General features: G+C 28.7%; 1 protein-coding gene across 1 annotated transcript; it reads right to left on the bottom strand.

Moving 5' to 3' along the window:
* Window positions 1-5,139: 5,139 nt before the first annotated feature.
* On the bottom strand, window positions 5,140-8,439 carry LOC145838926 (uncharacterized). Its single transcript, XM_082946545.1, has 5 exons — window positions 8,364-8,439; window positions 7,149-7,382; window positions 6,685-6,933; window positions 6,065-6,298; window positions 5,140-5,321 (listed from the first exon to the last, which is right to left on the bottom strand). Exons 1-5 carry the CDS (start codon window positions 8,437-8,439, stop codon window positions 5,140-5,142), a joined length of 975 nt encoding a protein of 324 aa, XP_082802671.1.
* Between the last annotated feature and the right edge of the window lie 4,863 nt (window positions 8,440-13,302).

The following is a 13,302-nucleotide window of genomic DNA, read 5'->3' as shown; positions in this document are numbered from 1 at the left end:
AAAATTTAGCTTAATTTGAAATATACGCATTGCAAATATCTTTATTACGCATTGCAATTTAAGCATTGCAAAAAAAAAAAACTTTGCAACTCGAAGTATCTTATTTACTTAGTCTGGATTATTAAAATAAATTTTTATGTTAACTAAAAGCTGGTTTAAAAGTAAAATTAATTAGTTTTTGATCTAAGAAAGAGCGTTTTAGTTAGTACTTGTTTAAATAAACATACAAACAGCTAAAATGATATACTTAGTGTAATGTTTTACTATAAAAACATAAATCTAATGCACAAAATTGTTCTAATTTACGTGGATTGTACCATAGTTGCTGTAATAAGAGCTTTAATAAATTTAGCGGTTGTAAGAAGTATGATTTTTCAAATCAGATGGCCTTACGTCTAGCTCTAATAAGTTAAAGGCCGAAAAGTAAAGTTTTGAAATTTCTAGATTTATAAAACCTAAACATTTTTACTGACACTAATTATGTTTTAATAGAAAATTTTACTGTATTTACCAAACAATTATGCTAGTTATTTGCATTGTTAATTGAACACGATAAAATTCATCGATTAAAAATATGGTCACAAGAACTTCTTTCACTCATTTTTGAAATATTTTTGACTAATGTAGCATATCTAGCAGTTCTAACATTATACAATTCATACATGCTTTTTAAAAGAATGATTAGAATAATTGTAGTACAGTTTTTTGAACGACAAAAACAAGTCGCTTAAAATATTTTGTAATAGGACAAGGTGCACGAAAAAACCTTTCAGTTATCGAGTCGCACATTACTTGGATACTTTTTAAAGTCTTGTCATTGACGTAGTTGCATACTAGGAAGTTATATTGCATAATTGCATGACATAGTTGCATAATAAATCCAGCACATAATTGCATAATAATTAGAGTAAATAGCATAATAAGAAATTATATTTGGACAATATTGCTATTACAAAACTTTGATTGAAACTTGATTTAAAATTGATTGGAAACATAAGTAAGTTAATACAGGAAAATTGTATGTTTGTAAATGTTTTTTGACTAATTTTAACACATTTAATCTTTTAAAATCAAAGTTTCAAAATTAATAACCTAAATATGTTAAGAGATTACTAATTTAATCTATTTTGTAGTTTTTAAAATCGAATTAAACAACTTCAGAAAATATCAAACAAAAACTTGAGACACCATCCATTCAAAAACATTCATATTGAGTAACATGTAAAATATATTTCAATTAACTCTTATCAACTACTTCTGTTCGCAACTGATTTTATAATTAATTTTTTAGTAAGTAAGCAGTTTTAGGACTTATCAGAAAATACTCAATTATTTAATTAACCAAAATCAGTTAAATAAGCATACGTAAAAAAAAAACAATAAAAGTAATAAAATAAGCTACAAGTTAGACAAAGAATTTATAAAAACTTATAAATATCAGATATATAAACATTCTGTTGCTTTTGCATTACTTAGGTCTAAAAGTTTTTATAAACAAAAGTTCTAAAACGCCTAGGTTGTAAGTATTATGTGCTTTACTTAATATTTAAAAATTTTATCATTATAGTTGTTTACACAATCAAAATAGTTTTACAAGTGTTTTGCAATCGCCGACGACCTATTAGATGGTCTATTAAAACCCGTGTTCATCCAACTTCAAAGGGTTTTTTAAATATGTTGATCTCTTCTAATAAAAAATATCTGGAAGTTCTGCCGATATACACACTATCTTAGTGGCGTTTTAAGTTATAAATGACTTTACTTTTTCTAGATCACCTGTGAAATCCTAATAAATTCCTTTTAAAGATTTTTAATAAAATGGCTCATTCTTAGCTGTACAGATCTAAATAAGGTAGTTATAAATATATAGGGCATTTTCTTATTCCTAATATTGATGAACTAATTGGCAAAATTTAAAATTTATTGTTAAAATAATTAAAAATAAAAATTTGAATTTTAAATTAAAAGCTTACTACTGAAATAAATAGAGATAATTACTTAACTTTCTTGGATGATTATTAATCAGTTTATAATAATTGTGCACATCTACTTTGTTACTTACTATTGTTTACCGAAAACCAACTTTTGTTGGCCAATATATTCTTTTTCAGTCGTTTTATTCTTTATCCCAGAAAGTTGACTTAATTTCCTGTTTGGTATTTATAGCGCACAAGATTTATAATAAGTAATTGTTTAATGAAAAAATAGAGAACATTAAAAGTATTTACTTAAAGAGCTCTAGGTTATCCGTACATATCATCAGGAACACAATTAACAATACAATCTCTAAACTGGAAAGACTAGGAAAGTGCCTTAAAAAATCTAAGACTGCTATATTTAGGTAAAGAAGCAATAGCTCTTGAAAAGAATGTCAAAAACATTGTGAACTCTACTTTTAGATCTGTACAACTAAGAATAAGCCATTTTACTAGAAAATCTTTGAATTGAATATATAAAGATTTCACTACCGACCTAGAAAAAAGTAAAGTAATTCATAAGTTCAAATGCCACTGTCATAGTGTGTATAACGGCAGAACTTCCCAGAGATTTTATATTAGAAGAGACCAACATATTTCAAAAACCCTTAGAAGTTGGGTGGACACGGGTTTAAATAAACCATCCAGTAGGTCGTCGGCAATTGCTGAGCACTTAATAAAGTGTTTTGATTGTATAAAGCACTATATTGATAATCATTTTAAAATTTCAAGTAAAGCACATAAAACTTATAATCTAAGCGTTTTATATTTAACTATCGACCGACGGAAAGTTATTACTTATATTACGCGAAGCTGGTTATTATCTGACTCCTAGTGCGTTATAAATATATCGGTGATGTTACTTAAATGTTTAGAAATGACTTAGCTAAGTTATTTAGCTAAGTCGACTTAATGAATTGCGAATTAAACTTAGACTATATTTTAATGCTTAGCCTAATTAAATAGTTATATTGTTAGAATGCTTAAACTAATTGTATATAAGAAATCGAGTTGTAGAAATAAAAGCTGTATTATGATGAATATAACCTGCGATAAACACATTAACAAAACATAGCAAACTATACAAATAACTACTTCAATTCAGAGGTTCATACAACAAACAGTCGCCTTCGTACGAGAAGTACGAGGCTAACACAACTTTTTAAGCACGATATGATATTAATACAAAGCTAAAAACTAACTGGCAAAAAAACTAGCGCTTTACTGAACTTAAGCATTTTCGATTTTCAGAGAAAAGGAAGAAAAGAACAGTGCTAGCTGTAACATATAATTTTTACTTGTAAAAACGTTAAAACTTAAGTTATGCAAGCAACAGTGTGTTTATAAATCTAATGTTTATAAGTCGTTATAAGTGTTTTGTCTAGTATGTCGCTTATTTTGTTTTATTTATTGCTTTAATTTTATCTAATTTTTCTACGTATGCTTATCTTAGTGAAATTATTAATTCATTTAAAACTATGTCATTATAAACTGATATTCTTACTCTAATTAATTTTGCTTAACTTAATAATTGAGTATTATCTGACGAAACCTAAAACTGTTTACTTAAACTTTAATTTCAAAATTAGTTGCTAACAGAAGTAGTTGATAAGGGTGAGCTGAGATATAACTTAATTGTTTTCTCAACAAAATTATTTTTGAATTAATTGTGTCTTAATTTTTGTTTAAGGTTTGTAGTACTAAAAATTTATTTAATTTCAGCAAACTGTTTTCAGCTACTGTTGTTACAAACTCAAAATTAAACTAGCTTTCATCTGAAAAGATTTTTTCATAATATAATTCTGTTACTTTATTAGTCCTTCAATTTTTTTTAAATAATAACATCAGTTTAAAAATGCACAAAGTTATGTCCCATAAAAAGAGGTTTTTAATTAATTATTTAAGTTTGTTAACTTCATTTTGCCAGTAGTTAAGAAAAGTATGTCCAGGTGTTTTAATATTTCTTACAAGTTGTTAAAAGAACAGTTTCTTTTTTGTACATTTTTAGAATAAAATGAATACTTTGGTAAAAAACTGTCTTAAATAGTTTAAAAGTACTGTAATGGTATTTTAAATGTAATTAAAAAACTTCTAAATAAAAAAAAGTTATTGTTTACAATAGATGTTTTGTACCTAATCAGGATTTCATCATTGTACATAAAAAATGTTTAAAATTCAAGATTGTTGTACCAAACTCCAGATTTTTTTTTACTTTAACTATCAAATTTTAAATTTTTTAGCAACCAGTAAACTTTAATTCATTACTTGGTAAATTTATTAAAATTAATGTTATGCTAGTTTTAAATGTTTAATAAATCATTATTTAATATAATTTGTATGAGAATAATTTCTTTGTAGGCTTTAAAGTATTTTCAACGGTTTATAGCAAAAAAATTCTTAATGATAGACCACAATTGAGCTAAAACTATCTAAAGTTTTAAAATTTAACTTTTTTTGTTTATGTACGCCAAAGTTTATTTAAGCAAGGTTTGTAGATGAAAACTGAACAAACTATTTTAGTACCAAGATGAAAAGATGTCTCTTTAATATTTACTTTAAAAATATTTTTTATGATTTGGCCAGAGGTATTGCCTCTTAAACTTCTTAGTTTAATTGTAAAGAACTTGAATTGTCATTTAGCCAAGCAAGGTAGGAAATATAGCAAGCTATAAGTATTTCAAAAACATATATACATAACTAAACATAATTTTATGGGATAATTTGTAATTGAACTTTAAAAAAATGTAAACAAAACAAATTTCCATATATTAATAAGTTGTTTCTTTATTTTTTATACATAGTTTATTAATATATAAAAATTTGTTTTATTTGCAGTTTTTAAATGTTTAATTACAAAGTACCTTTAAAAAAACAAAGCAAATATTTTTTAAAGAAATTAATATATACTTGAAGGTTTATAACCATTTAATCAAAAAATTTTATTTAACTTCTTAGACTAAAGATTGAGATTTTTACATTTCTATTTAGAAAATTTTAAAGCAATTTGTTCTAATTAGTTTTAAACTTTATTGTATTACAACGACATTATATTTAAAAACAACAAGTAGTTTGTAGCAATCTACTGCCAAAGTGCGCACTTTGAACACAAGCCAAACGCGCGTACTCAACAGAAAGAGCGAACTCGAGCAGAAGGTTTAACAAGTTAAAATTGCTTGTCGAAACCGAGTTGACCGAAATCCGGTTCCGGTCGAATGACTTCTGTTTCCATGGCGAGGCGCTGGTGAAAGACCACGGTGCTGCCGTCACTCACTCCTGCCTCAGCCAGAGATGCAGCCGACAAGAAAGCTCCGTTGAACTCCAAAGCAATGTGTTCCGGGCGCGTACCTGTTGAAACATAGTTTAAAGCATGGTTTGAGCACAAAAACTTGTGAAATACGTGAAAAACGTTTTTTTTTATCAAAGCTATCGAGTGAATGAGTTTTTCTAAGCTTTTGGCTATTGAAAACGAAAAGCCAAATTCGTAGCGTAATGTAGTTGTACTTAAAAGAAAAAAATGTTATTTTTAAAAAATTTTGTACAGTATTTGTATACTTTTAAACATATTTAGTGTCAAAGATAGTTTATATGAATTGTAAACTTGTGAGCTAAAAACTTTATTTGCAGTGTAGATTACTACAATTTTCTCATTCCACATCAATATGTTTAACAAAAACCATAAAGAGTTGACACATGTTGACTTAAAACACTTTATAGTTTGCCCTTTAAACGTTTTTAAATTTAAAGAAACTATAAAACTTTTACCCTATATTTATTTAATCTCTTTCTTTGTCTTTTAAATCGTACTAGTAGCTATAGTTTTCCTGGACAAGACAGTAAACTTTATCCGTGGTGTATGACTCGATAACCGAAAGGTTTTTTTGTACACCAGGTTATTGCACCAAACTTTTTGAGCGCTTGTTTTGTCGTTTAACAAACAATAATTTACTTGTCAAAAATTTTCTTGATAATTTTAATAAACAATATTGAATTTACTGACTCTTTGCATACAGTCTCAATGATACAATAAGATTAAATTAGCTGTTTTTCAAGAAACTGTTAAAACTAAAACATTCCGCTCATAAACTGACTGAGCTTATCCGCAACAATTTCTTGGACCACACCCACAGGAACCTCGACTGGAACTTCCAGCACAAAAAGCTTGTCACCCCGAAACTGCTGCGCAAATATTTTGCTCGCTCCCCGGCGTCGCGACCACACGGAAATCCGAGATCCGTCAGTGACGTCATAATCGGCGAGCGTCGCTTCCGGCTCAAGCTTGACGTCATCGAGCGTCGCCACAAACTCGTCGTTCGATGCTAAATCTGAAACATCGATGAAACTAATAGTCTAGTAGTCTAGTATTATAATAAGCAGCCTATTAACGTATGGAAAACTTTATAAAAGTTTTTTTTATGTACGGTTTTATTTTAAAACGTAGACGTGGAATTAAATCGGAGTATTTAATTTTTAATTTTTTAATAAAACATACAAATGGTCAAACTCTTCTTACTTTTTATTAAAACCCCGTTTTTACGTTATGAACATTACAAAAAATACCGAAAACCGTACAAACAAAAGCTCCTTAAAATATAACTTTAAGCCATACTGTATTAAAATCATTAAAAAAATATTTTATAAGCTTCATCATTCAAAATTTAATTTAAAAAATGCTTGTTTAATGTAAATTGATTTTAAAAAATACCCTCACCTCCAGTTTCGGGAAAATACCCGCAAGTAGACCTGATGACGTCAATAATTTTGTCGGTTCGCTGAACATTCATTTCCCTTCCGTTTCTCAGCCATTCGAGCGAGCATTCGACTTTTATCGATTGCTGCTTCAAACTGAACTGGACGGTCGAGCTCGGGTGGTAGTCGCGCTGCAAACCGGACAGTTTCTTTCTGTCATCGTCCAGCACTGAACCGTTGATTTTTAGTACAATACTTTCACTTGTGAAACCTTGAAAAAATAATTCGGTTAGTTATACTATCAAAACAGTACAAAGTTACTTATGGGAGGTTTAGGTACACATTTGGTGACACATTTGTAAGTAAAACGCACTTTAATTCATAATGAAAAAAATGTTTATGAAAATGTAAAAGAAAACAAATATAATTATCGTTAGTAGATTTAAACTATGAATCAAATTCGTAGACAAATGTGCTACTACAAACCAGTTTTGTCTTCAACCATTTTTTTGATGTCACCAATCGTGTGGGAATCGTCAAATTCAAAAGCAAAAAATCTGTCACCAGAACTTTCCTCGATAAAGACATGTTTTGAAGCTACTTCGCTTTTTTGCCAAATAAAAATCACGGCTTTGTTCTGTATGTTGTAGTCGTCTAATGTCTTTTCAACGTCAAGCTGTTTGTCAGAGGAAATTGCAACTATTTCTTCAAATGCTTGTACTGAAAATACATCAGTTTTAATATGTAAAATATATAGGTTGATTTTTGCCGATCTACCGATGTAAAGTTGTTACTTAGTTACGCGAACCCGGATATTAACTGACTTAACGCGTTATAACAATATCGGTGACGGTTACTTAAATGTTTAGAATTGACTTAGCTAAATTGTTTAGCTAAATCGATAAATGCAGTGCGAATAACCTTAGACTATCATTAAGCTTAGCCTAAATGATTTTGTAAGATGGTTAGAATGCTTAAACTAATTGTATATAAATAAATCGAGTCTTAGAAACAAAGGTATATTTACAATGTATAAAAACTGCAATAAAAATACAACAACTGCTGACTGAAAGACACAAAATAAGCTACTTTAATTCAAAAGTTCATATAAAAAACAGTCGCCATCGTACAAAAGTACGATGCGAACACAACACTTGCAAGCAGTAAACGTGTTATCAGCTAAGACGTTAAACACTAACTCCCAAAACAAGCGCGTTACTGAATTTAAGTGGTTTGAATAGTTTGAGAGAAAAGAAAGAAAAACACTGCTTTCGACTGAGAAAAACACTGCTGAAGTGTTACAGATTATTTATTTTATTTTTTTTACATTTGTTTGCTGTATACAAAACAAGACAATTTTAAAAGGATTTAGGAGTTTTATAATTTAAAAAAATATTCTTACAGGCAAAAGCACAAACTTACAACTTTGTAACATACAGTTACACATTTTAGTTTTGAAATATACAGTTAATTCAGTTTTTTTTTTTTGATAAAAATCATACGTTTAAAATATAAACAACTCAAAAATAACATATTGATCAGTCGAAATTATAATAATTTAAATTATATTAATATTTAATTAGCAATATATTTTAATTTTACTAAAAATTTAAATACAAGCTATTTTCTTACAAATAGACGCCGCTTCTAAAAGATTACGTCCCCTATGAAGTACTTCTGTAAAGCATTGTTTTATTTTACGACTTGAAAGTGTTACAAGAGACCAAGATTCACCCAACTTTGGCACATTTATTTGAATTACTCTTCTTTCAGACATGTTATGAACTTTTTTTCTTTAAGAATTAGGTAAAAACAAAATACTAGCTGAATAATATTTTTTAATTACCAGCTTTTAGATTAGGGCTGGGCAACGTTTTTCAATAAACGGGCCGGATCCGGAAAAAAATTAGTCATTAGCCGGCCGGAGCACCTCGAACTAGTTATTTACCAGATCCGGTATCTGGATCTAGCCGATTAATGACTTTTTAGATCCGAATCCGACTAGATACTAATTTTAAATCGAGATCCGGATTCGGTCGGATTCTAGTTTAAACAAAAGTTTTGGATCCGGTCGGAATCTAATTTTACAGATACAGTTGATCACTTTTTTGAGTCCTTTAAATTCACAAAACTTTTTTAAGTCTGTCAGCTTAAGATGTAGATTGAGACATGTCACATGTTCAAGTAATAACTATAAATATAATTGACATTGTAATTGACAAAGGTACGTATATAGAACATCGTACTTAAAAAAATACTTTGCTTGAGGTAATGTGACAAAAAGATATTCCAACTAAGTTAGAACAACACAAAATTTTAGGACAAAATGGTGTATTTATTAGTACACATTAAATTATAAAGTCATTTTTTAGCATGTTTTAAAATTCAAGTTCTTACAGTTTTGTTTTGTAAAATATGATACAAAGTTTTATAAAATTTTTATAATATTGACCCTTTGTGGACCTGTCAATTTGCTCGCGGGCAGGTCATTTTTATTTCCGGGCCGAATCTTATTAAAATTAAAAAAACGGTCAGGGGCCGGTCATTTTCACTCTGCGGGCTGGATCCGGCCCGCGGGCAGTACGTTGCCCACCCCTGTTTTAGATGCTTGGATTTTTCTTAAACATAGGTAAAACAATTCTGTAGTTTAGAAACTTTGATAAAATAAATAATTAGTATACAAAGTATACCAGTGGCGTCGCGTGGTATTTTTCCAAGGTGGTGCAGAAAAAAAAATCGAGTTGCCGGTGCTTGATTTGCCCTTACTTGAGCTGCCTCTGCTCGAGTTGCTTCTGCTCGAGTTGCTTCTGCTCAAGTTACTTCTGCTCGAGTTGCTTCTGCTTCAGTTGCCTCTGCTCGAATCACCTTTGTTTGTGTTGCTTCAACTTGAGTTACCTCTGCTCTGCTTAGCTTTGTTTTCATTTTTTGTTTACAATAGCTTTTGGAATGATACTTATGCCTGTGCTGTTTTAGGAAGTTTTCAACTTAGCTTACTTACCGCAAGATATTGATTTTGCTGTAATTCTTGAAGAAATTTTGTTTTTTGAGTTCATTTGCGGCAGTCAGCTAAGAGTTTGCGGCAGTGAAGTAAGCAAAAATGGCGGTTTTTTAATTTTGAGTTTTATAAGAGATCTTGTTCTAAAAGATAACGAAAACGTTATAGATACTTAATTTTTTCTTACAAAATTTTAAGGTGGTGCAATTGCGGCAGTGTAACACCCCACGCGACACCCCAGGTGTATACTATACACTACCTACAAGTTAGTTTCAATAAACTTAAGTAGCACAGCTTTAATCTATTATTCCGCCTACGTTAGCTATAAATTTTTGTATCTTGTCTTATACTAGGTTGTTGTGTTTATGATAATGTTTATGATAATAAAAAGCATTATATTTTAACGATCAGATTAATATAACAACTATAAAGGTGCACGACTATTAAAACTCAGACACTTCAAGTTCCGACAATTCAAGTTTTTATAATTTTTTTTTTATTTACATCTCGGTAATAAAAGTTAAACAACAAATGCGTTCTATCATCATGATCTTAAAAATTAGATCTATGTCCACATTTGTTATTTTCTAAAAATTTAAACTGTTTTTTGATATATGGCTAAAATTAAATTTAAAATACAGTAACTTTTTTTGATTTTGAAAATTTTATATTAATATATATTTTTTCAAATTGTTTTAATATCAAAATCTTATTAATTAGACCTACAAGAGCTTGTTTTTTTTTTCAAATATATACTAGTTTTTTAGATGTAGTCTCTGAAAAATAATTTTAAGAGTTTAAATTGTCCGAATTTAGTTGTTGTGTAACCAACAATGTGCTATACTCAAATTTAATTTTTTATTTTTTTGCGAATTATGAACAAAAAGAAGCTTGTTTAAGTTCATCAGCAAGTAAGTATTAAAAAAACTATAAACAGTAAAATAAAACTATTTATACGATATTTAAACGATATTGTCTTGGAAATGACATTAAAAGGAGTCTGTGGTGTGCGACTCGATTACCAAAAGGTTCTTCGTGCGCCAGGTTCTGGGACTAAATACTTTGATTATCTTTTTTGTCGTTAAATAAACTATAATAACTATTTGCATAAAAAATATTATGTAGTTTGTCTACACTTGTTTTAACAATACTGTCAACATAAAATACTGACTCTTGTTACTGCTTTATTTTTAAGTATGTATAATTATAAAAAGCTTTGACTTAAATTTTATAAAAAACATTCTCTGCAACCGGAGCAAAAAATAACAAACGAAATGTAATAATACTTGTGTACACTAGTGCTTATACCAAGTAGTGTTTTGATTAGTCATATATGTTATGACTTTACTATGAGTATAATATGCAAACATGACTATAATAAGCATTGAGTAAACACCAGATAATAAAATGCAACTGTTTTTTGTTAAAGTAAAAAATAATATTTTAGTTTAAATAATTGGCAAACTGGAATCTGCATACTAAAAATGGAAAACAATTTTTTGATAAAAACCAACTACTATCAGAAATTATGTTGTATAAAACAGTACAGCAAAACATGTAAAAAATTGTCCTGATCGTTTCAAATTAAGTTATAATAAACAATGAAATTAACCGCACGATAAACAACAACAGCATCCGAGAAAATCCTACGACCGGTTTCGTCCTAATTAGGACTCATGAGGCAGGAATAGTCGCGAGAAACCGTTGCTGTAATCTAATCAAGCGGGCTTAAATACGAAGTACTAAAGCGACCGTTTGTGGGTAAAGTCCGAAAAATTGACGCAGGAAAATCTTCACAGCCCAACGTCTTAGACATTGTCAGCTTAATGTGAGATTAAGGTCGAAATTAGGACGAAACCGGTCGTAGGGTTGTCTCGGATGCTGTTGTTGTTGATCTTGCGGTAAAGTTCATTGTTTATTATCGATGGCATAAAACATCTCAACTTTGTTGATGATGGCCGAAATAAACACTGGCTAAAACTGATAAAACGAGCGTGGAGAGTAAAATCTCACATTAAGCTGACAATGTCTAAGACAGGGTTTCCCAAACTCATTTTCAAAATCGCCCCTTTTTCAGAAATTTAGAAAATAATCGCCCCCACGATTTTACAAAGTATTTTTTCTCTTGAGTACAAACTTTTGAGCCGAAAAAGTTGTGTTCGAAATATAATTTAATCTGGTACTTCTTATGCACGCACTTTTGGGCTGTGTCAAAAGTAGGTTACAGGGCTTGAGAAAATAAGTACATTTGTTTTCTTATAAGCCCAGTAAAAAGTATTAAAATACTTAATTATTAAAAGGCCTTTTGTAATCTGTAATAAATCCTGTTTAGATATGAATTGTTTGAAATTAATGAAACTTTTAGGGTAGTGGTGGACAACTTTTGTAGTCAGCAATTCATATTTACTAAAAAACCTTTTATAGTTTCAACTCGTTAAAAAATGTAATTGCAGGCTGCATATTTTAAAAAATTAACATATATGAAAATTAAAAAACTCGAGCAAAGTCGTAATAGAATTATTTAGTATTATTGTGATCTAGGAAACACTATTGTGAACTGAAAACCAAATTGAAAGTGTATTTCAAAATATTAAGTATCAAAAGACTAAATTTTGTTTATTTTGCACAAGTAGTTTTCAAGTTACTTAGCGGGTCGAAGTTTGGCTGGATCTTAAACGTACGTTACCCATCTAAAATCTTAACTGAAATCTGACATTATAATGATCTCTCATATAACGATTTTTAGACTTTTAGAAGTTAATACTAAGTAACTTATTTAAGCCGCAAAAAATATTTGAATTATTTTTATAGATAGGCATATTCTAAAATTACTATACCAGAGATTAAAAACTATAAAAGAATAAACAGTTTTTTTTACACATAATAAAATAAATATTAAAACATAATTTCTGATCTAGTTTGAGGAAGTTTGAACGACTGGTTGATTATCTCACATGAAAAGTGGTTTCATCAACAGCTTCAGTTAATGCAGTAAAATTATTATTTTCAATACTAAGATATATTATAAGCAAGTTAGTTGTCATGTAAAAAACTTAATATTAAACTTTTTAAACTATATGTTTTGTAGTAGAATACCATTAAATAGTGTTTGACTTGGAACAACCTTTATATAACTAAACCTTGATTTTATCATTATCTTTTTTCTTAATTAAAATTCAAAAAAAATCAAAAATTTAACAGTTTATTCTATGAACAGAAAGTAATCGATTGAAAATTTATTTTAGTGAGCTTAAAATTTTGTTTTGAAAATGTATTAGTCTTTTTGATGGCTTATTTAATAATCTTTAAATTTTTTTAGAAGAAAATAGTAAAAAACTAAAAGCTAAAGTTGAACTATTAAAATAAACAACCTATTCTAGTTGCTAATGTATAAAACATTAAGATAAAACAAAAAAAAACAGTTGTATTAACAGTTTAAAGTTCCTTAATATATAAATAATAATAACAAATCAAGTTAAAAAATAAAATTAGGTTTAAGAATCTTTTAAATTAAAAATTTGATGTCATTTTAAATAGAGACTTCAAATTTGTACTCTTTTAAAACCAAATAAAAATTTTTGAAATAAAAACATTAATGGTTATCAAGATTTTTTTATTTGTACAGCTTAAACAAGTAATAACAAA

The sequence above is a fragment of the Thalia democratica genome, chromosome 6 (assembly GCF_965202585.1).
Source record: "Thalia democratica chromosome 6, ktThaDemo2.hap1.1, whole genome shotgun sequence".
In the NCBI taxonomy this organism is placed as follows: Eukaryota; Metazoa; Chordata; class Thaliacea; order Salpida; family Salpidae; genus Thalia; species Thalia democratica.
The sequence above is the reverse complement of the archived record's forward strand: the minus strand, read 5'-3'. Positions and strand labels throughout refer to the sequence as shown.

Excerpts from the sequence above, each read along its gene's own strand:
- LOC145838926 (XM_082946545.1), bottom strand. The coding sequence starts at position 8,439 with ATGTCTGAAAGAAGAGTAATTCAAATAAATGTGCCAAAGTTGGGTGAA. Across the intron at positions 6,934-7,148 it reads AATGGTTGAAGACAAAACTG|GTTTCACAAGTGAAAGTATT; the intron begins GTTTGTAGTAGC and ends TATTTTTTCAAG. Across the intron at positions 6,299-6,684 it reads GTATTTTCCCGAAACTGGAG|ATTTAGCATCGAACGACGAG; the intron begins GTGAGGGTATTT and ends TCGATGTTTCAG.